The sequence below is a fragment of the Pseudorasbora parva genome, chromosome 17 (assembly GCF_024679245.1).
Source record: "Pseudorasbora parva isolate DD20220531a chromosome 17, ASM2467924v1, whole genome shotgun sequence".
Lineage (NCBI taxonomy): Eukaryota > Metazoa > Chordata > Actinopteri > Cypriniformes > Gobionidae > Pseudorasbora > Pseudorasbora parva.
Window position 1 is genome coordinate 26,029,561 of NC_090188.1, and position 27,998 is coordinate 26,057,558.

The following is a 27,998-nucleotide window of genomic DNA, read 5'->3' on the forward strand; positions in this document are numbered from 1 at the left end:
GAGAATTCCCCACCGTGTGAAGGGAGGAAGTGCTCTGACTCTTCTATTTCATTCTGTATGATTACAGATCCATAGTAATGTGACTGTAAATGTATGGCATTAGAAATATTTTCTAGATAGCTCACAGAAGCGTTTCTTGTATGCAAGCGAGCGTCCTCTTTCTAAACGTGTGCATTTATTTATGTGCGTGTATGAGTGTGTGGCTCTCATTTGAACTCTGTTACACTACTGCCATCTGCTGGTGGAATAACTCACTGCTGGGTTGCTGCGTTTGAGGTTCATATCCTTATTCAGCATATTAGGTTCATTAAATCATAAATTTACCACACCAAATGCTTGTTTTTACAGCTTCAAATCTCCTTCCGAAGTTTGACTCAGGCTTCATGTCTTTGCTCGCCTCCGTTATTGTAGATTAGATGCATTTTTGATGGATGTAGTTACTATGGGTTATTTCAATGTCTCTCTTGCAGGCTAAGATAATAAAACTGCTGACATAATTTTAAAATCAAGAACTCATATTTTGAAACTTTAAAACCTTTCACTTTTAACTACTTGAACTGCTTCCCATGTAAAAGACGCCATCGTGAAACCATGCATGACTCATTTTAGCTCTCGTCTCTCAGAATAATTTGGCTTTCTCTCCAGGTTATACGCAACATCCCTCACTGGTGCACGTGGTGACCATATGACCTCGCATTGAAACTGAGAAGATTTATCATCTTCGTATTTCAGAATCCAATTTATCTTCAGGTTCCTCACCAGAATACCATCAAAGACAATGGTGCATGTCATCCTTTTTAGCAAGAAGAGGATGCTGTGCCTTATCCCCACGCACAGGATCGTGGGTTAACATTTATTTGAATAGGCCTTAATACCTTCCTTTCTGTGCAGGCAGCATTTTAAAGTTTCTATTACCGTAGAGTTCACAAGGGGACTAACCTCCTCCATAATTCATATAGAGGATAAAACAGAATCTGGATAAAAGACCTTTGCCCTCTAAATGAATAAAATGTCTCTACATCATAATCTGCAGTTATTGGTTTATCAATATTGAGGGAGAAGGTCCAGTGGGTGTGAAGCATCATTTGATTGACAGCACCACTAGAGGCGGGGCTAACAACAAATCACAGTACCTTTAATGAAGGTCTGCCATTTCTTTTGGCATATTGTGTTTGTTTTTTGTTTTTTTAAGAGTGTGTGGTGAGAGAATAAATTGCTCCGACATTAGAAAATTGCTTTTCACACCAGCTTGTAAAAAAAAAGCCAATTATGTCAGTCATGTAATTGTCATTGTCGAGCACAGCGGATTATTTGTGTCAGGGTCTTCATTTACCGATTCATCCCGGACCCTATTTGGGTTAAAGAAAGAGAGAATCTGGGAGAGTATCATCATATCACTGAAGAGAGGACAGAGGTAAAAGGAGATGCTGAGTTTAGAGAACTAAAATGAATAAAATGAAAGTGACCAAATTAAACCCACCTGGGATAAACGCTTTCATGTAAACCCATGGGGCACACTGCAGTGGGCTCATGGGAGTTTGCTGTGTGGGGTTTGCTGAGATGTATTTAGCTGTCCATTGGGACTGCACTCGGTGGAGTCTAGAGATATTCAGAAAGTGCAAAATTAGTGCAGCGATGAAACATCCAGTATGCCAGAACTATTATAAATATTTGATGTAAAACATGACCATAGCAGTACAGCTTTCCTCCAGACAAATGTGTGGACTACTTTATTAAGGATCTTAAGGGAAGATAAATATGCCAAACAGTGTTTTAACATGCCCATCAATGTACTGGAGTTATGATGCTGCAGTATATTTTGTGTGTGTGTGTGTGTGTGTGTGTGTGCGTGTGCGTGTGTTAATCTTTGTGTGTTCTTGTTTTGATAGGCTTTTTTTCTCCTTTGTTTTTTCTGTTTAGTTTAGATGTTCTGTATTTATTTATTTATTTATTGCTTTTATCGGCTCTGTTGTGTTTTTTGTGGTTTTGCTTAGATATTAGCTGTTTTTTGTTTTGTTTTGTTTTTTATCTGGTTTGGTTAGTTGTTGTGTTTTTCTTTTCTTCTTTTTTTCCCTTTTGTTCTTGAGCTTTTTGTGTTGCTTTTTGCTCTGTTGTATTGTTTGTGGCAGAATAATTTTAGTAGCATCTATGTTTATACTAAATACATCTGTGTTTATCTTTGACCCTTTTTTGTCTTTTTCTTTTTTTGCAGATGAAACGGAAGATGACAGTATGAGCCAGACAGGTAGGCTTTTCATGTAGGATCTTTTATATAAGGGAATTTCGTTTTTCCTAGCACTGACCTCGTACAAGACCCAGGGACAAAATCATTTCTGAGTAGTTATAGTACAGGTGAGAAGAGCAGATCTGCTTCTCTCTTCTGAAAGACATGCCACATTAAAATGTTCCTGTGTCCTCTTATCCTGGTATGTCATCATCCTGCCACCCACTGCAATTGAGGAGCAACAACAATTTGTCCTAACTTCATGATTTATTTTACTTTGCTGATAGGTCTGTTCTATTCAGAACTCCTGAACAAGAACCAAACAGCACCACAAGTTTAAATAGATTGCTAACTATAAGGATGAGGTTAAATAATCTGTGAATCTGTGATATCATATTTTAATATCAAAATAACACAGAATTTTTTCATCCTCATTTATTCATTAAGAAAAAGACTTGTTTGATAATCAAACATCAGCTGGAGTTTTCCCTGTTCCTCTTCACAGATGAATTTGTGGTTTCATTTCTGCTTGCCAGCAGCAGGAGTGATTAGATAACAATCATCCTCTCATCTTTAATATAGGATTAGCCACTGCAGTCTGATGAAAGGACCAGAAAAAAAGATTTTTCTTGCTTGTTGTTTTTTAAGAAGGGGATTTAAGAAGACACAAATCTTGTTATTAAGTTTTTCTCCCTTTTTATTTCAGAAGCATCCCATGTTGATGAGACAATGGAAAGCCAGAACCCAGAAGGTTTTTCTTCATTCTCTTTTTCTTCTTAAATTTGTCTGGATTACTTCAAGATTCACTGACCACCAATGGGATGATGAAACACTTTAAAAAAAATTGTCAAGTGCAGTAGAGAAAATTTCACACACATTTATTAAAAAATATATAGCATGCTTTTCATGAAAATCATCTCACAAAAATAATCTTATAGGGTTTAAAATGTTAAAACAAGATTTATTGTTCAACATTATTAAGTCATTTTAAAATTTGGGCACTTTCTGGTTTACTTGACACCTTCGACAAATGTCTCTAAAAGGTAAAGTTAATTTTGCGGAAAAAAAACAACAACATTTATTTGCATTTAGTTTGACAAGCATTCATATTTTTGACATTTATACATATTTAAGTCTCCAAAAGTTACTCTTCTATACAATATATAACAATTTAACAAAACAAATCAGTAAACATGCCGTAAACTAGGTCTGGCTGTGTGGTTCAGTATGCATAGATCTCCCCAAACACATGCAGTCTACATGTTAGCGAGCGAGAAAATTCACTGGGTCTCTCCGCAGTCTTTACGCTTCATGTGTCACGCTGTACCCATTCACTGAAGGATCTGGATTGGCTCTGTTGTCCTTGAACTTGTCTCATTACGGACAGGGAGAGCGGCTGTCAGATACAGTTATTACCGTGACGCTTGTGTGCGTGTATGTGTGTGTTTGGGGGTGCATCTGTTTAATGAGACACCTCGCTCCAATCCACACGAACGTACACAGACAGACATCAGAACATGTGCACCGACAGACACACACCACTGCACACACTGAAATGATTCACCAGATCTCTTGTACACACACACATACTCTCAGAGGCGCTGGCCCGGCTCCCTCTGGGTATTCATGTAGTGTGATAGAAACTTTACATTCAAACCCTGAGGACAAAACCAGCCACAGCTTGTCACAGCTGCATGGCTAATGTTGAGCTTGCACTTAATGTCACTTTGACTGCAAAGCTCTTAATGGCATTTGCACACTCATAAGCCGCTGTTTTGTTTTGGGTTGGGAGTATTGACGAAGTACCGGTGCTTTTGACATCCTTATTGCTAACTTTTGATTTCCCCTACCAGCAGTGACGGCTATAGTTATGAGCATTATTAATAGTAGTCTCGCCAGGCAGAGGAGGCAAAGCAAATGTTCTGCTTGGACTGAACCCAAGAGCATGAGATACTAGCAATTATACTCCCTGGAGAAAAGAAAAACAGTGAGGTTTTTAAGACCAGGTGAGACAGAGCTGGAGATTGTGCAGAGACAGAGGCTAAATCTGAATTTACCTGAGTACCGAGCACCTGCGACGCATAATTCATTCCCCTATAAGTGCAGACCAGCATGTAAAGATGCCTCTATACAGTTTTTCCACTTTTGTTTGCTCATTCATGAATGTTTCTCTATGTATTTTGTGTTTATTATTGTGTGTGTGTGTGTGTGTATCAGGGGTGTTTCCTCCAAAGAAGCAAGGGCGACAACGCCTCCTCGAAAAATTGGATGAGAAAATTATCCATATTACAAAATATGACATTAAAACATGTTTAAATCCCTCATTTTCAGTAACACTGTCCAACAGTGACAACTGTGGGTACAGTTACAGCAGGAGGCCCTGTCTCTCCTGCTCCCTTGAGCCCATTGAGTTTTAACAGACCTCCAAAAGTGTGCGGTGGCTTTAGTGGCGGGTAAATGAGAATGGATGGGGGAAAGTCACGTGAAAGGAGGCAATGCCTTCATCGCACTATGATTGGATATGATATGCAAGCCACTGGTGTGTACATATACATACATTAAAAATGACATAGATATATTAAGGTCTGAGTAGATTAGATGGTAAGCAAACAATACGTTCTCATAATCAACGTGTTGGATGCAGGAGAAACAGGCAAGAATAATGATCTGAGTGACTTTGACTAGGGCTAAATCATTATGGAAAGGCATCTGGGTCAGAATATCTGCAAGGGTTGTGGTATGCTCTCGGTCAGAAGTGGTGAGAATTTACCAACAGTGGTCTGAGAAGGGAGAAAGCTCAAACCGGCGCCCAAGGCTCATTGATACACGAGGACAATGAAGGCTATCCCATCTGGTCCAAGCCAACAGAAGGTCTACTGTGGCACAAGTCACATAACATTTTAATGATGGAATATGTCACAGTGTATTGCACTCTGCTGTGTATGGAGCTGTGTGAGTGCCTATGATGACCCCTGTCCACCATCAAAAGGGCCAACTTGTATGTGTGCGTCAGAACTGGACCTTTGAGCAGTGGAAAAAAGTCACCTGGTCTGGTCAGTCCAGTTTTCTTTTACATCACATAGTCGGCCTTGTATGTGTGCACTGTTTACCTGGGAAAGTGATGACTCCAGGGTGCACTGTGGGGTGACGACAAGCCGGTGGAGGGAGTATAATGCTCTGGGCAATGTTCTGCAAGGAAACCCTGGGTCCGGTCATTCATGTCAACGGAATTTAACACATGCCACCTACCAAATCCTTTCAGCAGAATAATGCACCCTGCCAGACTGTGTTCAGGAATGGTTTCAGGAACATAATGAAAAGTTGGCCTCTGGCCTCCAAATCCCGGAGATCTCAAGTCAATTTGTGGCTCCACCTTGCAACCTACAAGATTTAAAGGATCTGCTACTAACATTTTGATACCAGATACCACAGGATACCTTCAGGAGTCTTTAACAGCAGTGTTTCTCAACCTGGAGGACTCCCAACACTGCACATTTTGTGTTTCTCCCAAATCAAACACACCTGGTTCAACTCAATGGCTCATAAAAAGTAACTGAAATGGGTGTGAAAGACTGAAGAGACTTTCAAAATGTGCTCAGAAACATTGGAGTCGGTGCTGTTTTGGCAGCATGTGGAGGACCAACAACATTAGGCAGATGGTCATAATATTCTGGTTCATCTGTGTTAGTGCATGCATTCGTGTGTGTGTGTGTGTGTGCGTGCGTGCGTGCGTGTGTGTGTGTTTGTGACATATCAGGACACAAATGTGTGGGCATGACATAGTTATTACAGAAGAGGGTGACTTATGGCATTTCCCCATGTCCCACTTCTCAAAATGCTTATAAATCATACATGATGAGTTTTTGTGAGGAAGTGAAAAATGCTGAATGTTTCCTGTGAATGAATACCTCCTGTGTAGGTTTAGGGGCAGCAGCAGTGTAAGGGGATAGAAAATACGGTTTGTACAGTATAAAAACCATAACGCCTATGGAATGTCCCCACATTTCACACAAAAAAGTATGTGTGTGTGTGTGTGTGTGTGTCTTAGCAGCAGATTCTTTAAGTCCTGTAAGTTGCAAGGTGGGGCCTCTATGGATCGGACTTGTTTGTTCAGCACATGCCACAGATGGATTAAGATCTGGGGAATTTTGAGGCCAAGTCAACACCTCAAACTCATTGTTGTGCTCCTTAAACCATTTCTGAACCATTTTTGCTTTGTGGCAGGGTGTATTGTCCTGCTGAAAGAGGCCACAGTGACCAGGGAATACTGTTTCTATGAAAGGGTATATGTGGTCTGCAACAATGCTTATGTAGGTGGTATGTGTCAAAGTAACATCCAAATGGATGGCAGGACCCAAGGTTTCCCAGGAGAAAATTGCCCAAAGCATTACTCCAAAGCATTGCCTTCTCCCCATAGTCAGTGCATCATGGTGCCATGTGTTCCCCAGATAAGCGACTCACACACACCCCGCCATCCATGTGATATAAAAGAAAACGTGATTCATTAGACTTCCATTGCTCTGTGGTCCAGTTCTGATGCTCATGTTGGCTCTTTAAGTGGTGGACAGGGGTCAGCATGTGCACCCTGACTGATGCTCAGATGCCCTGACCCAGTCGACTAGCCATTCAAATTTGGCCCTTGTCAAACTCACTCAAATCTTTACGCATGCATATTTTTTCTGCTTCTAAAACATCAACTTTAAGGACAACATTTTTACTTCCTGCCTAATATATCCCACCCACTAACAGGTGCTGTGATGAAGAGATGTATGTGTGTGTTTGTTTGTTTGTGAGTATACGTGTGTGTGCATGTGTGCAAGCAGCATAAAATCTTACTGATGAAGAGTTCCACCATACTTTTTACATACAACCACAAGAATAAAATTCATATACATCTCATTTCGGCAGGAAAAGCCAACCAAGTTTGGGAAAATAAACAATTTATCTTGAAAATGAATGGCACCCATACTGTTGTCTCTGCCTTGGTGTCTGTGTTTGTCATTCTAAGGTGCATGTGGGTCTCTTAAGACAATATCATGATTTTTCTGTTTGTTTGTTTTCTAAGATGAGGGCCGTGATGACGAACCCATGGTCCAGGAGGACAAAACACCTGCAAAGGAAGACCGTAAAGGTAACTCCTCCAGCAAGGTTGTAATTCAAGCAAAAACAAGATATTGTGTCATATTTGGAGAGCATTTTTTTCTTAGTTAATGCATAAGATATCATTACCAAAAATGTTTACAATGTTTATTTAGGTTAATTTTAATTTATGGATAAAATAGGGCTGCTTGATTAAGGCAAAATCAGAATCACAATTATTTTTGGTCAATATTGAAATCATGCTTATTAGGTATATTAGCTAGCTAGCTATATATATATATATTAATAAAGAGATAAAGAGCAAAAACTAATACTAGGTTAACTAATGTAAGAAAAAAATCCTTAAAATAATTAGAGAAGACAAATTAACAATCAGCAATTTGTTTTTATTTTTTCAGGAACAGTGGTATTCAGATTAGTAACAGCCTACAACAACAACAACAACAACAACAAATGATAGTCATAGGCTGCTGTCACTTTAAGAGCTAAATAATGCACATACAATATACTGTAACAAAATTACAAAATTACTTTCTTAACTGTGTACGTTTACTTAAAAAATAAGCCACTATGTTTATGTGAAAAGCTCCAAAAGGGCATTTTGACATTTTCTGTGTGTGTGTGTGTGTGTTTCGGCGCGTATCTGAAGCCCATTCGCCTATCTTGGTTTTGGCTCTGACTCACACACGTCCCACAATTTAGCAACAGTGGACTGCATTTTACAACACATACTTATTTGTCTGTTAAATTTGGGCTTTTAGGGAGGACAGAAAATGCACCACTGTGAAAATTTGTGTGGTTTTAATGGTTTTCAGAAAAGTCTCATGTTTACTTAACCTACATTTATTTGATCCAAAATACAGTAAAAAATGGTAATATTGTAAATTATATTTACTATTTAAAATAACTGTTTTTTTTTTTTTTTAAATCTATTTATTCTATTTTAATCTCTTTTCTCTAGCCAAAATAAGAAACTGAAAATGAAAAAGCTGGCCAAAACGTATCTGTTCTATACCCACAACAACTAGTTCTGCACAATATAAAGAAAAAACAAACACAATATGTGATGATAAAGAAAAATAATGTGTTTCAGGTGAATATTTTTAAGCGCATTTAAAAAAAAAATGACATAGCCAGCATACACCTTTTTTAGAATATGCATATGTGCAATATTTAAGTAAATGTGATATATTGTGCAACCTTTCCCACAATGATGTTACCACCTGTGGTGTAAAATGAGGCAAATACCATTTTCATATTCAAATAAAACCTACACCACTAACAGTAATTGATAAAATAGTATTGCCATCTTGGGTTTAAAATAAAATCGAAAATATGCTTTCCCGCACCACAGAAATAGTCATCTAAAAAAAAAAAAAAGCAATAAAGTGAGCTGGACTCATCTTGGGATGCAGTGAGATCAAGAGTCCTTGGCTGGCTGGTTATTAGAGCGGTAGTTACGAGTGTGTGGGGGTGATACACACACAAGTCTTACTTTCCTGCAGGACGCTGCATGAGTCTCGGTTTCTGTAAGTGAAGGACGGAGGCCTCCAGGGCTCTATATTGCCCAGGTGGTGTGATATGAGCCTCACACAAACAGCCAAACTACCCCACACACTTCCCACTCCTCCATTGATTATGTGAACGCATGTCTGTGTCCCTCTGAACTATGACTTCAAACGTTTTCCACGCAAATGGAGTCAGGGTGGACACGTGTGCATTAAATCCTGTTTTGTGTCTTTCATCTGATGTAGTTTGTGTGTGTGTGTGGGCGGGGGTAAAATGGATGTCTTTTGCGGTCTTGTATCCCACTCCAGAGCAGACACAGGTGTTAGCTGGAACCGCACAGATGGATATTCTGACTCTCCATCCCTTTTAAAAGAGAGAGAGGGGTTAGATGGGAAGGAGAGAGACCTAAACACAAATTAAAGGCATTAGGCTGAAACAGCTGTTCCAGTTCACCCCAAAGTGGCGGCTAATACCGCTCGGTCTTAAGCAATGCGTCGCCTATTTCCTCTCCATTAAAACCATCATTTAGAACTCATCAAGTTAATCTGAGAGCTGGACCAGCAATATTTCATCCTAAAATATACACAGTTATTAAACCTCATTGCACACTTCCATTTTAGTGAGTATAGTGATTTGCTAGCTCTAACATCACATTTGCTGTATGTTTAAGTCTTACATTAAGGGCCATATTTTAACAATCTGAGAGCATGGTCTGACGCGCACAGCGCAGGTGCACTTTTGCTAGTTTAACAACAGAAAAAAATGGTCTGCACGGCAGGCGTGTGGTCCAAAAGTGTTTGGACCACTTTAAAAAAAAATTAGTTTAAAAAAGTAATTGGTGTGTTTTGGCTGTAATGTGCAATAAACCAATCAGAGTCTCATCTCCTATTCCCTTTAAAAGCCAGTGGTGCTTGGACTGACAATACTGCACTATTGACTTTGACTTTTTTGGCGGGTTTTGTTGTAAAAACTTGCCAACCCTATCTGCACGCACGCTGGAATAAACAATATAAACAGAAAAGCGGAAAATGTGACTGTGTCCCGTCATAATAAAAGTTTGCGAGCCATGTGTTGCGTAACAATCGCTCCAGTGTCCTTGCTCAGCTCCACAACACTGTCCTGCTCTGAAGTGAAGACCAAATGTCCCAAGATTCTGCGCTCAAACTTGGCTTCATCAAACTATGCCTTTGTTTTGAGTAGGCGCCCTCTAACGGACAGAAAAGTTACATAGTGCAGCTTTAATGGTTTTAAAAAAAAGAACAATGTCTCTTATTAAGAGAAAAAAAGACATATCAAAAGTAACAGAAGAAACCATAAATGACAATAAAAAAAGTAAAAATGTTTTTAAACATTTTAACTTGCCTTGCCTTTTATTTAAACACACTGTTATTGTGAATCTTACCATTTTACTAAGCTTAATCTTTTTTATTATTATTATTTTAACATTGGTTCATAAGAACACTTCATCATGGTAAAATCACTGTAACTATTTATCTCGCTGCATATTGCTTTTGTGTTCAACGGACTGCTGAATGTGGAGTGTTTTTGGCTCTCATTCTTTATTTGTTTTTTAATAAAAATGACGTGTCCACATGACAGAAGATGCACCTCTTTTAGTTACGAACACATTTTCCACATTCCTCCGTTTCTTTATCACTCTCACTTAAAGTAGTGGTTGCGTGCGATTTCACTTTTTTAACTTTAGTTGGTGTGTAATGTTGCTGCTTGAGCATAAACAATATCTGCAAAGTTACAGCGCTGAAAGTTCAATGCAAACGGAGATATTGTCTTGTAAAGTTATGGCAGTTTATTGCCTACAAAAACGGCTGGTTTGGACTACAACAAGCTTCTTTTCTGGGTTGATGACATCATAAACCCTTGCTATTAACATAAACACTGCCCCCGAGAGCACACAACAAAGTGGGCGAGGCCACGTCAAAGTCATTACAGAAGAGAGAGCTGTTGCAATAGGCTAGCTAGAGTGTTGTAGACGTGCCATTTTCATGACTTCTGTGTTCGGCCTTCCTCGGGAAGCTGGACTTTGGGAGAAATGGTTACAATTTGTGTTTAATTCAGTTCCTGCTGATTACAATGCAAATTTAGCCATCTGTGCTGCACATTTCACGGAAGACAGCTTCAAGAATCTTCACGAGTTCAATACTGGATTTGCTCAAAGTCTCATACTAAAAGATGAAGCAGTTCCCACATTAAAGGCAGAAGCTGCTGTTTTTGAGCCTAAACCTATAAGTTCATGTATTTTAAATGTGTAGTTTTTGTGTGTTTTGGTTGTATACGCTGTTAACAAAATTGTTTCATACTTCTCAAAGAAACAGCTAAAAACACCAACAAACTTATATTTAATCACACCCCGCGAACATTGTTTATTTATATAAAATATAATATATAAACAAGATGTTCATTCTAGAAATAAAACAATTCCTTTACAAACAAGCTACTACTCAGTCGTGTATTTGGATACAGTATAAACTTTAACCAGAGTATGAAAAGATAACTAACAACAGTGACACTTCAAAAATACTTAAAATACAAAAATGCTTACCATTCGCTAACCTCTACTAAAAACTTTGTGTGCAGGGGTTCTGCTTGACCTTCATCCCCGCTATCTGGGTCTGATTCTTGCTCAAATTAGTATGGCAATATTGATGCCATTATTAACACCGCAGATGTGACTTCTGCCCGTAATGGTAAGGGGCGTGGTGTTTCCGGCAACCTGTACAACTTCATTGCTTTCCACGTCCCCCCGACTGCCTCATACAGTAAAAGATTGCCTGCGAGTGTCTCCTCCTGTCTATACTGTAATTTCTCTACTGTCGCGTTGGTTATGACGCAATCGTTAGCCTATTTTTACAAAAACAGCTTCTACGGGGCGATAGTGTAATATAAACGTAATGGAGCCTTTTATACATTGTCGTGTTTCTTTAGAAACAAACAAATTGACAAATGGAGTCTTTAAACGCCTCAGATGTAAAGTTATTCACTGTCAAAGTGATGCCAAAATGAATGCGAGTCAACGGGATGCTAACAGCAGGTGATGGCTTGGTTAGCAATGGGAGGTGCGCTTTCCGGGGGTTGGATTACCCCCTTGAACCACCCCTTAAGGGGCTGACTAAACCAAATAAAGCGACAGTTACTGTAACATCAGTAAAGTTCATTGAACTTTATATAAATTGTGGTCAGTTTCTTATTAATTTCAAACCAATTTAATCTTTATCAAGTGTCAACAAGCTAGCCAACCAAGTTTTATCCCCCATAGCAACCACCCATAAGACACCACCTCTAATGCAAGGCTTCATCCTCATTCCTTAAGTAACTTGCACACATACACAGATCATACACTCACGTTCACATGTTCAAACCCTGAGTGCACCTGAAAGGACATGACTGATCAGGGGCTTAAGCCATGATCAGTGCCATACATACAAATCCACAAAACACACACACACGCATAGAAGAACATCTGCTGCATCCTGTCGAGTACCAGAGAAAGGATCTCCGTCTCCCAGATGCAGGGAGTTTTTTCAGCCGTCCCTGATCAATTAAATGCTACAGCAATTCATTCAATGAGAGAGAGGGTGGTGGACTGAACATTTGCATTCAGTTTCCACATTCACTTTCTCACTGTAAAAATGTCAATCAAATATAATGCTGTGCTATTATCATAATTACCGTAAATAAAGCTAAATATGCTTTCGAATCGCTACTTTGATGTCATACACAGATTGGTCTGCACAGTGCCACATCAAGCGGAACACAGCTTAAATTCACAATGGTCAGGTGGTACAGCGGCCACGGGGTACAAGTCGTATCTTTTAGAAAATTATGAGTTTACATGTTTTAATTACAAGTTCTACTTTTTACAACTCAGAATCGTTACTGTAATAACAACATGGCATGTCTATAATATGTGTAATGAGGTAGTTTGTGTGACTGTAGAATGCTAATTACTGAAATCCAGCAAATGTTTTGATAATCATAGGAAAAACAAAACAATTTTTAGTACTTGTGACAATATTTGTTCAGGAATGTGTTCATCTGGATGTAGTACATATTGAGTTTGTTAGTAATAACCTATGATGCATTACCCATATAAATAACTCGATACTCTGTGATATATCGTTCAAAGCAAGATGTATTTATTTTGTAGCAGACTCTCTGATGTGTTTTCATTTTTACTGATATTGGCATTTTTCTGCATATACTGTATTTCCCTGATACATGTTATTTATGTGTTTGTCTTTTAGTGGAGGTGAGTCCAACAGTAAAGAAGAAACCTGAACCGGAGCCAAAAAAAGAAAAGGAGAAGAAAGAAGACAAGGGAAATGATCCACAAGTTGCAGGTGAGATTACACATCATTCGCATATTGTTTTTACCCCCAGGGTGTAGAAGTAATTTGTACATACATACACACAGATTACAGAAAATAAGAGCTTAGATTCATAAGACAAAAAAGGTAAGGAGAGATAAAGGTGATGCATATATTTTAGGGTATAAAACTTTATATTATCCAGCTTAATAGCAGGAGATGATTATAAAATGAGCCTCAGAAAAGTGTAAGCACAGACTTAAAAGTTGATAATCGAAACATCTAATAATTAGCATGACTGGTAAAATCTTGATTTCTTTTGTAAAATCTCTTGTGCATCTTAATAATGGCTCAACATTGTATCTGCTACACTTCTAGTACATTGCCTTAAGGATTTACTTTGTGGATCTGGTTATTCCTCTCACTGATAAGGCCAGTAGTGATTTATAGATAGTTACAAGTGAAATTGCTCAAAATTCACTGAAAGTTTAATTAGATGCAGAAAGTTTTCTGGCATGTGTGACTTGATAACCATAACAGCACTGATCAAAGGAGAGCTGAGGAGCTGGTAAATTAAATTAGTCCATAATGACAAAAGTCTATCAGTGATAGCATGATTTGTTCACTTTATGAAGGAATTATGTTTATGGGAACGGCACTTCTTTGCAAACTTAGGCCATTAAAAATGTAGTTCATTAGATACAAAACATGTGCAAACAAATGATTGGCAAAAAAATACTTTTCTTTTAACCTGCTGGTCTTTCTGAGTAATCTGAGTAACTACAGGTATAGTTCATCACATTACCTGTGGATATTGTAATGTCTGAAATGTGGACATTTTCCAAATATGTTTTATCCTTATTTGAATAGTACACTCAAAACATAATTTTTTTTTTTTTTGCCTCTTATTACGTTTTGATTAATTAAAATAAGCTAAAGATGATTTAAGCTTGACAAGCATAAAACGTCATTTTATAAATGTATCAACTCAATTACATTACATTGCATGAATTTGTTTTTTATGAGTTAGGGCACCATATTCATTAGATGGAAATCCTTTACCAATTAGTTATTTATTTAAGTGTATATTAGTTTTTTTTCTAAATTAAAATGATTTGTAAGTGAAGTCTTTCTAAAATGCTGTTTGATGTGATCGTGTTACTATAAATGGGAGAAAATGCAACGTGCAAAATGGCGGAGTAAGTCCCGCCTTCTTAAGAAAAGAGCCAACTGTCACAGCAGCTGCCGTTAGAAGCTCCGGTTCCTATAGAAAGTCTGTATTCTAGGATGCGTGCTTAGGAAAATGCAGATTTTTTTGCTCATGATTTGAGGGTTTAGAAACAAGATTTATAAGACAGTTGACAAAATAGTTTTAGAGATTTTGATGTTTCCCCATTCAAAGAGATGACTGCCATTCCAAAAATGGCCGCCGAGTGGAGTGAAGTGAATTGTCTTAAAGGGATTTTATTTGAACTTATGTTATCTAATGTATTGCATCCGTTTTGACATTCAGCAGCCCTTCAAATTCCTTACTGCTTTCCTGTAAAGGAATTGAGAGCTTGGAAAGCTCTATTTTTGTCATCAAAGATGTGACAGCTGATTTTTCCCTCTCAAAAAGAATGTTTTCGGTTTCTGTTTTTTTGACTGTGTTGATTGATTGCTTCCCATACACTTCATATACGTGTTAAAATCCAAAAAAGAGATCTCTGAAAAGAGTCCTTTGGGATGGCTTGTTTGCAGCTTGGATGTAGAGGAGTTTCCTAATCTCTCAATTTGTCATGAAAATCCTATTAGTAAAGCCATTAGAGGTTTTCAAATCTGACATTTTGTTTTTAACTTTTTTTTTTCTTTTTTTTTTACTAGCCAAACATGCAAAGTGTTGACGTCCTAAAACAAGCCTGCTATATGTGACCACACAGCCTTGTTAAACGCAGACAACTTAAAGCTGAAAACAAAACCAGTGTAGTGTTTTCTCACAGGCATACGCTGTCAAAAAGCTGTCAGGCGTTTGAGGCAGTACAAGAGGGCAGAAGAAACAGCTGTCGTGTTTTTAATGTTCTGAGTTTCATACAGGAGATCAAGTAGTCTAATGCACTTCTCCAGCATTATGCAGATATGCAGTAAATATGCCACATATGTGCGCGCGCCACCTTAGGCAACAGATGAGCATCATCAAGGCCCGCTCTCTCCTTTTGCCATTTCCTTGATCGATTACTCACCCTCAGATGAGGCTGTCCTCCCCTCACTCTCGAGGGCAGGGCTTCAAATTTGTCTCAGAGCCCCATTATTAAAAATGATAACTGTAATCTCACCGGCTGCCGGATCTGAATGAGGAAATAAAGGGACGGTAATTCTGAACTGGATGAATTATGAATGGAGCTTTTTGAGAAGTGAGCAAGTCGGAAAGGACAATGTTATTGGATTAGTATTGTTTTTTTTTTATCCGTTAATATGTTAGTCTGTCTCGTTCTGTCAAGGGGAAGAGAAAGAGGATAGCCCAGAAAAGAAGATGCAGACAGGCCAGACTGATGAAGCGGGGAAACAGATTGAAGGTAAGACCAGTATCATCGCCTAATTAAGAAAGCGTCTGGTCACATGTCTTTTTTTTTCTTTCTTTCTTTAAAGCTTCAGAGGCCGAATCCCATGTTTTTTGTTGTAAGAACTATTAGAGATGTTTTATAAACTATAATGTATAAAATGTAATATTATTATATGATAATTTATCAAACACTTCTATATAGTTCTTATATATTTATTTGATTAATTGAAAGTATATTGGCCACAAACTACCCCATACTGTGAGACAGATTAAGATAAATGTAATTAAAACCATTTTTTTTTGTATTTATCCATGTTTTACTTTTAATTATATTTAAAATATATATGTTACTATTTTAGATATATAATATAATTTATTACATATTATATATGTATTCACTATTTAATATATTATTTAATATTTATTTCAGGGTCTTAAATGGCATTCATAAAAAAGGAAGGGGGGGGGGGGGCTTTAAAAAATGTTTTTTGGAAAATGAATGGAAAATTAAATATCAGAGCACCTGTTTTTGAAGGATATGAATTTGTTGGACTGACCATTTGTTAAAAAAAAAGAGAAAAAATACATCCCTGATGTATACTTTGTTCATTTTAACATTATGTATTTACAAAGCAGAGTTATACACAACCGGACACACAAACAGTGGTATAGATTCACTATGTACAGATGAGGTGTATCTGCAGCGTGTTCACACATTCATTTAATTATGCCCACTATTTGTGCACACAAAACTTGATTAAAGTGTTATGTACACAGATAATGGGTAACGATTCCCATTTAGACACAAGCGACAGACTAATACACACACATACACACACACTTACACCAACACACCAGTACCAGATGTTAAACACGGAGAAGGTGAGATCGATACAACATATTTAAGAGGATAAAGCCAAGCTCGTCACCTCACCATACGGTGCTTTTAACAAACACACGCTCACGTTCACACACAAACAGCATTTCGTAACACCTCAGCCGGGTGTTTTTGAACGCTGTTGGCACATGGTCATTAGGGCATTGCTGCCAATTTTAGGCAGGTGTTTCAGCTTGTGTAACTCATAAAGTCTAATGGTTGGAGTTAGCATGAGCATGGGTTCTGAATAAAAGCATCTACTAAATGACTGCCTTGCATGGAAACAAGTACCACAAATAAGGAGCCCTCAGCTCGAAAGGTTTGTTTCGACAGTCTGTATCAATATTAAAAACAAAATAGTTTGCTCAGTAAAGTACCTAGACTTGTGTACTTTTTCACATTCAACATGTTTATAGCTTTCCCCTGAACAGCCACTGTACGATTGATTTGATAACTTTGTGAAAGATTCATAAATTAAATTAAATTAAATTCTCTTAGCCTGAAGGCACGTATGAATAAGTCTGGCTTTGCTAATGGAGGGCGTTTTTTCGGCCGTGGTGTATTGGGCTCCTGTGGTGGAGTCGATATTGCCTCTTTGCCTGCATGCAGGTGAGATTTACTGCGACGGCTGCTGAGCCTCAGTGGCTCTGAATCCAATCAGAGTTTGCCTCCTCATCTCTATCATTGTCTGCCTGTCCTGATGAAGGTGGGGAGGGGGGTTCACTCTGTCACACCAACCAAGGTTTGGCCTGTTTCTGCATGTCAGTTTTTGATTACATCTTGCAAATCCAAGATGTGTTTTGCCTGATTAAATCTGATATTGCAGTGATCATGTGAATCGACCACAGACTATCACACATGATGTTTGGAGGACATGTGGATCTTAGATCTGTGTTAGACATCTTAAGGAGAATGTTGTTTTTGGAACACTTGAGAATCCTTTGTGCTGTGTCAGTTGATTCTGTCTGTTTAGGACTAGGGGGAGAAAGAGAGTTTGTGTTTTGTGTGTAGGACAAACTGTAAGGCCACAAACAAGTGATGTGCCTGTGTATCTATTGGATGATAAAGAGGGTAGAAGTTGTGATTTACAACATGTAACATATTCACATTGTGATATATACTGTTATATTGATTAAAATTAATTATGCCTTGTTTTGTCTATTATAGGGTAGATAATGATTGTGATAGTTGATCGGTAAAGTGATCACGGGCTGTGGCCGTCCGCGCCACCGTTATATGTTTAAACACTGACGGAGATGGGGCCTGCTGGATTTACAACCTAAGATCATACACTTCTCCTGATATTTGTGACATTTTTTTGATTGTGTTATGTAATTTGAAGTGTATGAAACCTTGAAAAAACATTAAAAGACACTGAGCTCAGTCAGTCTCTCACTCACTCAGCTCAGCGAGTCAACACCCTATAACTAGATTAACTTTTTTGAATTGGGCAGTTGATCTCTGAACGTTCTAACCCCATATGTGATCGTACGCTGCAGGGACCAGTGTCAAAGGGTTAACAGCGTTCTCATTAGTGCTACAAAGTACAATTAACAAAACTATTACAGGAAAACACATTGACGAAAAATAAATCATACTTACAGGTTGTGGCCCGTAAACAGCTTCTGTTTTTAAAGTTGGAACTGCTCCATCTTTCAGGACAAGCCGTTGTGCGAATCGTGCATTGAACTTGCGACGATTGTGAGATTTCCTCCGTAAAATGTGCAGCACAGAGAGCGAGATTTAAATTTTAACCACTGGTCCCTAACTCCCCCATCCCTAGGAAGGCTGAACAAAGTGGATCTGCAATCTGGATGAAAATAACAGAATTTCGTCGGCATTGCACATTTTTTTAGTTACAAACGCAGCAGGAGTCAGATTACATTCATCACGAGAGCTGATGCAAAAGCGGCCGCGGCATACATTCACAGCGCGTGTTCAGTCTGGCGCGTTTTCACTTCATGCCTTTAGAAGCTTAACTTTCATAGGAATTAATTTGAAAAGTTGAAACACGCACTTTGCTCCGCCGCTCCGTTTACATGAATCCCTGCTGCTGCCTGAGTCGAGCACCGTGAGTGGGACACCCCTTCCCATGGACCGGTTAAAAACATGTGGAAATAGCTTCTTTTATTGGCTGTAGTATTTAGCCTATGGCCACAAAATCCTCAGATGATGCAAATCTGAGTTTTTTTTTCCAGAAATAAAATACATAAATTTCTCGTCTCAGGGAGATATGAGGGGGAGGGGGCGCAATCATTCGAATATACTCCCGGGCTTCTACTGATACAAAGCCATATGCTAAATCGCTGAAGTAACCCTTAAAACGTTGCCACAAATGCAACAATGTAACAAATGAAGTCCCTGTTTCAGAACAAAACAAATTATATATAGGTGTGAAATTGCCTTAAGTCTCTTATCTACATTTATGTGTCCTTGTTTATTACATTGAGAAGGCTCTAGTGCATCTTTGTCATGTTGCTCACTTGTAAAAGTGTATATTTTATAATTAAGTTTATAGTAATAATTAATGCAAATGAATTAACCCAATTACCAACCGTGCTTATCGCATTTGGTACTTAAGATATTTTTGAGTGTAAAATGATGATGCTCTCAAGCACCATAAACAGAATTGAAATATATTTAAAAGTACAACTAATGCTGTAATCTGCACTCCAAGGGCACTTTTTATTGATTGAACAGGTCAGGTGATTTTTGTTTCAGTGTTTTCTGTTTCTAATTGGAGGTGTATTGTTTTATACAACATATTTGTTGCATCTCAGTCTTATATTACATATTGTGCTAAATTTGTACTGATGCATCCCTATCACAAATGTGAATGCAAATGCTTGGTAAACACATCACCATGTATATAGTGAGCTTCAAAAATCTGTTCCATTGAACTGGAAGTGTTATTTATGGAGCTCATTATAAAGAGTTGCTTTATTGCTGCTATATATTGTTATGGAGTAACATAAAATTGAGCTTGTGTAGGTAGAAATGTTTGTTTTGATATAGTGAGTGAAGTTTGTTTCAGATCTTTGAGTCACTGAAAAAACTTGAGAGAAGACAAAATGGAAAGAGAGGCAGAATGTGCTTTCACTCCCGTTGTCTCTCGTTCTCAAGCACAGTGGGCAATCAGTGTTTCTCAGCGAGAAGAAGATAGTTCAGATTTGTTACATTTTGGACACTTTTTTTTTTTTAACTTGTTCTTTTACTCTCTCCAACCCTTTGTTTTCTATCTGATGTCATGGTGAGGCCAAAATGGAGTAGTTTGCCAGCTTAACTCTTGGATATCAGTCAATATTCATCATTTCCTGTCACACGTCCTCTGTGGTGAGATCACACGGCACCCATTCTTGTACCCTTTCTTTTGCCTCTCCAAAAAGGATTTCTATTCACTCAGGAAATCATCAAAAGAAGTCATTGTTTATTTAAGTGCTATGCTCACTTATTTATTTGTTGACTTCTTCAAGCTACACCCGCAGGAATATCCATGTAACGTTGCCCGGGTTTGAATCTGCTGGGTTTTTGTTCCTTGTGTATTAACTATTGATTGCAGCCAAGTTTTCGAGACTGCGATAGTGACGCCATGCTAGCATCCTGGTGAATGTGGCCCTGAGGCAGAAACCCAACAGTATCCTCTGTGGCCATCTGTTGCTTGTGTTGAAGCCCTGCATATTTCTAGCTTCTCAGTTCAGTAAAACCCACCGAACAACAAAGGAAGCCACTTTTGCCAACTGCTTACGTTTTGTCATCATCAGACACCATTTTGTTTTTATTATTCACATTGTTTGATTTGCTGGCCTATTCTCATCTTCCTCCAGTCTTGTCCCCAGGAACTATATTTATTTTTCAGCAGCGTGACGAAGCTGGTTTTATAATAGTGTAGCTTTTCCAGTAATGACCTGCTTTTTCCACTGAGTGGCAGTGTGGTGAGACAAAGCATTGCAGGATTTGTTACATTATTTTGCAAGTCAGATTCATTCTATTGAATCAGTTTGTTTGGACAGTCCATGTAAATGAACTTATTAAGAAAAACAACTAAGTCTTCTTTTTATTCACCTTATGTAGCAACGTGAAGTAACAGTTTTTCTGTGAATGTGTCGGCACTTCCGATTCATTCAGACGCTATAGTAAATAACTGGAATAGCAAAATGCAGTAAATGGTCAAATAATTTGCTCTACAAACAAGTGTTTATGATTAGAATAATACATTGAAATTATATTATAAAAAAAAAAAGAAACAAAAATAAAACTGAATGAGTTGAATAGATTAGATGAAACTCTTTTTGTCTCACTTAGGAATTAGGAATTATAATTATTTTGTCTCAACTGTGCATTATAGTTTTTGTTTTATTTTGTATATAGCTTGAATTTGTCTGCTGATGATTATATCCAATTTTGAACCCAAATGTGGGGCGAAGAGCTGAACTGGTTTTGATGCTGTCGCACTCATTTAGATTTTTACTTCATTAAAAACTGTTTGTGCCAGAATAAGGATATATGTGAAAGATTGTACCCTATGCTTCAATGGAGTTAGCAGTTTTTCATGAAAGTCAGGTTTCAAGTACAGCAGCCATATCACCCTGTAGCCCAAGACTGGTTTCCCACTGAAGCTAAGCAGGGCTGAGCCTGGTCAGTACCTGGATGGGAGACCAACTGGGAAAACCAGGTAGCTTCTGGTAGAGGTGTTAGTGAGGCCAGCAGGGGGTGCTCGTATAGCGATGGGGACACTATACTGACAAAGAGCACCGTCTTTCGGATGAGACATTAAACCGAGGTCCTGACTCTCTGTGGTCGTTAAAAATCCCAGGATGTCTTTCAGAAAAAGAGTAAGGTGTAACCCCGGCATCCTGGCCAAATTTGCCCATTGGCCCCTGTCCATCATGGCCTCCTAATCATCCCCCTCTCCTGATTGGCTTCATCACTCGGTCTCCTCTCCACCAATCAGCTGGTGTGTGGTGAGCGTTCTGGCGCAATATGGCTGCCGTCGCATCATCCAGGTGGATGCTGCACATTGGTGATGGTTGAGGAGATTCCCCCTTCTATGTAAAGCGCGTTGAGTTCCTTGAAAAGCGCTCTATAAATCGGATACATTATTATTATTATTATAAGTAGAAGTTAGAGTAGAAGTGCAATGCCGAAAAGAAGAGGGAAACAAATCATTTACTATTATAAGTAGTTTGTTGCATGGTCAGCTAAAGTTTCAAAGTCCCAACTCTACTCAACTGTGGTCTGCCCGTTGTGTGAAATGGGAGACACTGACCACTCAAGTAATCTGTTTCTAGTAGAATCGCTTGAGCGAGGTCAGACTTCCTCTCTCCATTGTGACTTTTCTCTGGATGCACCAGTTGGGTAGCTCTTCTGATCTGCCATCCATAGAGGCTTTACATGTTGGAGAGACAGGTGGAGGCAACTGCCTTTTTAATTGGCTGTTTAAATGCGACTTCCCTTGTTCTGTTTGTATGCTAGAGGAGATTGTAGAGGTGAAGGCAAAGCTCTGAGAGCTTCTGTCAGCCTGTGGCTAGGGCTTATCACAGCACAATTAGCTATTGCCCTGGGCTCATAAATCGCAGCGGTCTTTGAAAGAGCCTGGTATTAGCCACATTTTCTACATAAATGCAAATATTCTTGCACTGTGTCTTCATCCTGCCCCAAAACTGTCCTCAGACTTTGCATTGGAGTAGATTAAATAACACAAAGACAAGAACAACATCCACTTTAGCGGCCATGTGTTTTGTATATCATCTGGGTTGGTTTGTGCAATTGTAGCCTCCCTGGATCTTCAGCTTAGTTGCTTCTGGTGCGTTTCAGCCCCTCAAATAATCCTGATAAGCTCCAGAGTTATTTATTTTAAGTTTAGTTGATAAAAAATAAATTAAGTCAGGATTTAATCATCATATTCATTTATTTTAGTCAATTTTCCTGTGAAGAAAAATGTGTTGTTGTAGTCGTTGTTTGTTAGCCTGACAAAGCCAGATCCACATCAAGATGTTTGGTCTGGAAACTCACCATAGACAGGGCTCAATCCGAGGGGCGGGATAAACGGTCGTCTTTCAAACTCCCTCTGCACGCAATAGGATAGCACTACAACCAACCAGAGCAACATGAAGCGGAACTAGCTGATAGATTAAACTTGGCAAAACTCCGTACACATACCTAAAATGTGTACCTACTTCCCTACTTAAAAATCAGTGCCACTTTTTGTTCTTTTCTCAAAGAAAAGCTTAACTCCAAGTCTTCCAGAGTCGCCAAAGCCGATTCAAAAGACCGCCGTTCGCCAGCTTCTTCGTTTACAAGTAGCACACAACTCAGCCGTCATTATGTTAAGCCCCGCCTACCAACCCTATACACAATGTGACTGGCCTGACCAGAGTTTGATTTTTCCCACGTCTATTGAGAGTTGCTAGATGACACTCGCTGCAAATTAGATTTACTGCCGCTAGGGTGCGTCAAGATTTCTAGGCTATTTGCTTGTAGTAGTAATAATAATTTAAAAATGTGCCTATATTTTTATTATTATTTTATTATTATTATATAATAATTAGAGATGCATGATACTACATTTCTCTGTCGATATCGATAGCCGATATCTATACAAATAGTTTGGTTTTTCATTGGTAGTTTTCATAAGCACTTGCCTTTATGGCAAATTTATTCAAACATATATATATAATTAGCAGTAAATAAGCTCCTCTCTAGTGTTTTTATAGCTAACTAACACACTGTGAACACTGGATGCAGTGATTGGATGACACATGATACAAATTTCTTTAAGTTGTTCTTTATCTTTCATACCTTCTGATGTATATGCATGTTTTTTTTTTGTTTTTTTTTCGAGTTGTAGGTTAACTTGTGTGAATGTTGAAGAGATGATTTGTGCTCTGCGCTGCAGCTTAAACTATGATGCTACACTGATCTGTCACGTCACATTTAAGAGCATCAAAATGAGGCTTAATGGATGAGAGGCACGCTACAAATAATGTTTACTATAGGGAAAAAACGCAACCCTGGTTTGAACTACAGGTGATTAATAGGTTAAAATAGAAAATCTGCTAATTTAACTGTTAATGCCTTATTGTTGCCCTAGGTTAAACACTATTTTATTCACCCACAGTGTGATGTATGGTATGAGCGATAGTGATAATAATAGCTTTGATTGGCTAATACAGATTATTAGCCGATACATCGGTGCATCCTTTATATTAATAAATCTCATCTTAATTTACAAAAAATAACAAAATATTAAACCAGTGTAAAATATGAAAATCTTATTTTGAAAATCTGACTTGTGTGTAAACTTGAGTCATATCACAGCTTTTGGACTGAGCTTTCGTCACAATTGTATTAATTCACACACAAATATGACCAACATGAACCCGCTTCAGCCAACACAACCATCTGCTGATGGACCCTAGACTTCAAACACACCTGATTTGACTGTCATTTGTGCCCCAGCAGAGCACCCAGAATGCATTGTGTGTGCTCTCCATTATGTAGTCACCTATGGCCCACAACCCTGTTAGCATCAAAGCAGGGGGAATGCAAGAGAAGAGGAGTCCTGCTCAAATAAGCTTGGAAGGAGCATGGCTCTCACACTGTGGCTTTGAAGATCTTCTTTTGATCAGCGAGCTCGTCCCTCCCACAGCCCTCCAGACGGTGTGTGTGAAGAATATGGAGGCAGGGTAAATCACGGCGAAAGTGAAGAGATTCTGAGGCACAGGGTGCAGAGCTTATATTTGATAATGGCAGTTTTGTTTTGCTCATGCCTATTCATTTTGTCCCTCTCACACATCTCTCTCCCTCTCAGACTGTGCAAAGGTGTACAAAATCCATTAAAAAGTCACATAGAATTTGATGCTTTAATGCATATTAAACATAAGAAAATAGTGAGAGAAGTAAAGCCACTCTTAGTTTGATAGGAACAGGAACTTCTGTGACAGTCACTTTGAAAAATGGTGCTGCTGATTATATTGCTTCTTTGGAAGATGTTCTAACTTCTTTTCTGTTTTAATGGCTGCCGTGTTCAGAATATTCTCTGCTTCTCTTCTCTGTGTCAATAGACTCAACAAAGACGGACACCAGTCAAGACCCTGTGGATTCCATGGAGGATCAAGGTATGCTTTTCCCAAACTTGTTTGTTATATACCTCAAATGTGTTCTTTTTAGCTCATATAAGTAAAATCCCATGACTGAAACCCAACATTTCAACATGTTAATGAGAAGAACATTAAATGCCAGCAGGTTTGGTAAAGAAGATCTTATTTTTTTTAATCAAATCAATACTTTTATTCAGCAAGGATGCATTCAATTGATCAAAAGTTGACTGTAAAGATGTACTCTTTATTCATCAAAGAATCCTGGACAACTGTATCACGTTTCAACAAAAATATAAAAGAATAAAGCAACACAACAGTTTGTAACATGGTTAATAATAATAAATGTTTTTTGAGCCCAAAATCAGATTTCTAAAGAATAATGTGACTGAAGACTGGAGTAATAATGCTGAAAATTCAATAAATTCAATAGAATATGTTAAACTAGAAAAAAAGGGTATAAAACTTTAAATTGTAATAATATTTAACAATATTCCAGGTTTTACTGTATTTTGATCGATTAAATGCAGTCTTTGTGAGCATAAAAGAGTTAAACATAAAAAGAACTCACCAACCCCAAACTTCTGAACAGTAGAAATTATGGATTACACAAGTATTTGTGATCATAAGAAGCTGCTTGAAATTTCCTTTGAGAAATTCAAAGAACTTTGCTTTCTATATTCTCACATCTGTCCCCAGCAATGTCTAAAGGTGCTCATGCATCCTATTTTATGCTGCTATAACCTAATAATAGGTTCAGAAGTAGTCCACACATTAGTTACTCGTTACGTTTCCACAACAAGCCCTGCTACCTTTGAGCTGCGTTTAGTGGCTCTTGAGGTCATGGCCCTCTTTTTCTTAGTTCCTTTACTAGGGGTGTAAGAAAATATCGATACACGTGAATATCGCGATATTATGTTTGGCGATACTGTATCGATTCTCAAAAACACTGTATCGATATTTATATATTTACATCCAAGATTCGTGGCTTTGTGTTCGGTTTAAACCACAGACTGTATAACACCCAACCGCTAGATGGCAGTGTTATCTCAGAACGTATAACTGACGCGGAGCCGGAGAAGGGCGTGCATCACTTGTGTTTACATTAGCAAACCCAGCTCTCAAGACGATAGGATTATTCCGCTCCTGCAGTATACAGAGCTGAAGTGTGGACTCATGTTGGCTTCAGCTAAAAAGAAGCCACTAAGGAAATCGACAAGAAACATTTTGTTTGCAAAATAGGCCAAGTTATAATCTAATACTCGGGAAACACATTGAAACAGAGAGCTCGCTTAACATCCTGACGTCACCCGCGCTGCTGAGAAGCGTTTCGATAGAATAGACTGCATGTTTTCCTCTCAGTAACAAAATACTGACAGCGGTGGCAGGAGAACGAAAGATAATAGCGATGTGGATATGGATGCACCAGCTCTGCAGTTCAGTTCTTGAAATAGCACTTAATACAATAGACTGCTTTATAGAAAACAGCTTTAGGCCCCGATCACACAGAACGCGTTTTTCAGGTTCGAAAACGCGAGGCGCACTGCACTCCCTTTTTTGGTCGGCGTTTTTCTTTTTTGCGCTTTAATGTTTCTAGGCAACCCCCGAATCACCTGTACTGTCAGTCAAATCATGTAACGGTCAACACAACGGAAGGCCCGCCGCTTCATTCATTCGTTTGGATAACAAAACATAAGTGTGATGATGTTGCGCGCTTTTCCGCTCAGTTGACTTTTTTTCAACTTCACGCGCTCGCAGCGCTCCTTCAAAAACGCGAGGCGCCCAGGGCGCATAAGCAGCGCGCATAACGCTCTCTGCAAACCGAAATCCGTTCAAAAAAGGCTTCTAGCTGCAAAAACGCGTTCTGTGTGATCGGGGCTACTGTTTAAATATAAAACAAACAGTCATTCAGTCATGAAATGGACTGCACTTTCTGTTGTTAAATAGCCACTGCTATTCTGTGAACCTTTAAAACATATACACATAAAGAATCCTGCAGTAACTTTACATTTCCCTCAACTTAGATTGCACATTGCATATGATTAGTGATATAAATTATAGGCTGTATTAATTAAATAAAATACTTTGTCTCGTGTTTTAGGCTTATGGTTGTGTTCTTTATTCTTTTAAATTATAAAAAACAAAAACACACAAAAAAGAAATATCGCAATATATTGCCTCTCTTACAATATCGCAATATATTGCAATATATCGTATCGTAACCCCTGTATCGTGATACGTATTGTATCGCCAGAGTCTTGGCAATACACAGCCCTATCCTTTACATGTATTGTTGTTTTTACGTTTTTTTGGAGTTTTGTGGTTTTGAATCATCATAGTTTTTTTGGATTTGTCGTCATTCCCATATCATTTATGAAGAGTAAAACAACATAAATTTATACTTGCACTCTAACTTCTTAAACACTTAATTTAAACAGACACACTAAGTATGCGCAGATCAACTCTAATGCCAAATCCGCGGTAAAAAAAAATAAAAAATCACCATCCCCCCGCATCTGATTTTCTCTGATTAACATATCTGCACCCGGCCCGCACCCAATCGTCACATTACAATTATTCAAATTCATGTGCGATTATATCGTAACACAAAATAGTCTGCTTTTAAATAAGTTCTTCTTTGGCGAAATGAATTCAAACCAGGTGTCAGCAACCTATATGGCCCACAGAGGAGAAGGCTAATTGCTGGGACGTGAGCAAAAGCGAGAGATGTGTTTGTATTTAATTCAGATAAAGTAGCCTACATCACACATACAGATCTACATTTTGAAGTAGGCCTAATTATTTATTATAGCAACACATCTTGTTTTTATTAAGTTAGGAGCTATAAATATGACTTTGTGATACAATGAAAGCACATCAGTAAAAACAAGTCAATGAAGGCGTGCAGCTCTGAAAGCAGAATTTTTCAAATTCATGCACACTTGTGTGTGTGCAATTAGTCACTGACAGCTAACAGCTTGTTGTGCTATTTGTTACACTTAGCTTTGAGGAAAAATAAAGTTAATGGTAGCTATATATTTTGGAGATATCAAGTATATAAGGTTTCATTAAACATTCTACACATCACAATGGCAGTGATGCATGTGCATTCATGTTGGTTGCTTCATGAGTAACGTTAGCTGTTTCTCTTCAGCAAGCTGACGTGCAGACTGCCGCAACTTAAACTAGTAAATTTGAAAAAGTGTTCAACGTCGCACCCTGAAGCTCAGAAATTATTATTAAAAATAGCGAGACTAATCATACCAGTGCTAATGCCGCTCTCTCTCCCATTGCGGTCGTTGATCTTGAAATTACCTGAAAATGAAAG

The 27,998-nt window shown here is 38.4% G+C and overlaps 1 protein-coding gene across 1 annotated transcript in view; it reads left to right on the plus strand.

The window, feature by feature from the left end:
• macrod2 (mono-ADP ribosylhydrolase 2) overlaps positions 1-27,998 on the plus strand; it is a 667,187-nt gene that overhangs the window by 620,645 nt on the left and 18,544 nt on the right. Inside the window, exons 12-17 of the mRNA XM_067422444.1 lie at positions 2,213-2,245; positions 2,931-2,975; positions 7,290-7,355; positions 13,096-13,191; positions 15,636-15,710; positions 24,638-24,691. Coding sequence (XP_067278545.1) covers positions 2,213-2,245; positions 2,931-2,975; positions 7,290-7,355; positions 13,096-13,191; positions 15,636-15,710; positions 24,638-24,691 — 369 coding nt within the window. The remainder of the gene's footprint in view (positions 1-2,212; positions 2,246-2,930; positions 2,976-7,289; positions 7,356-13,095; positions 13,192-15,635; positions 15,711-24,637; positions 24,692-27,998) is intronic.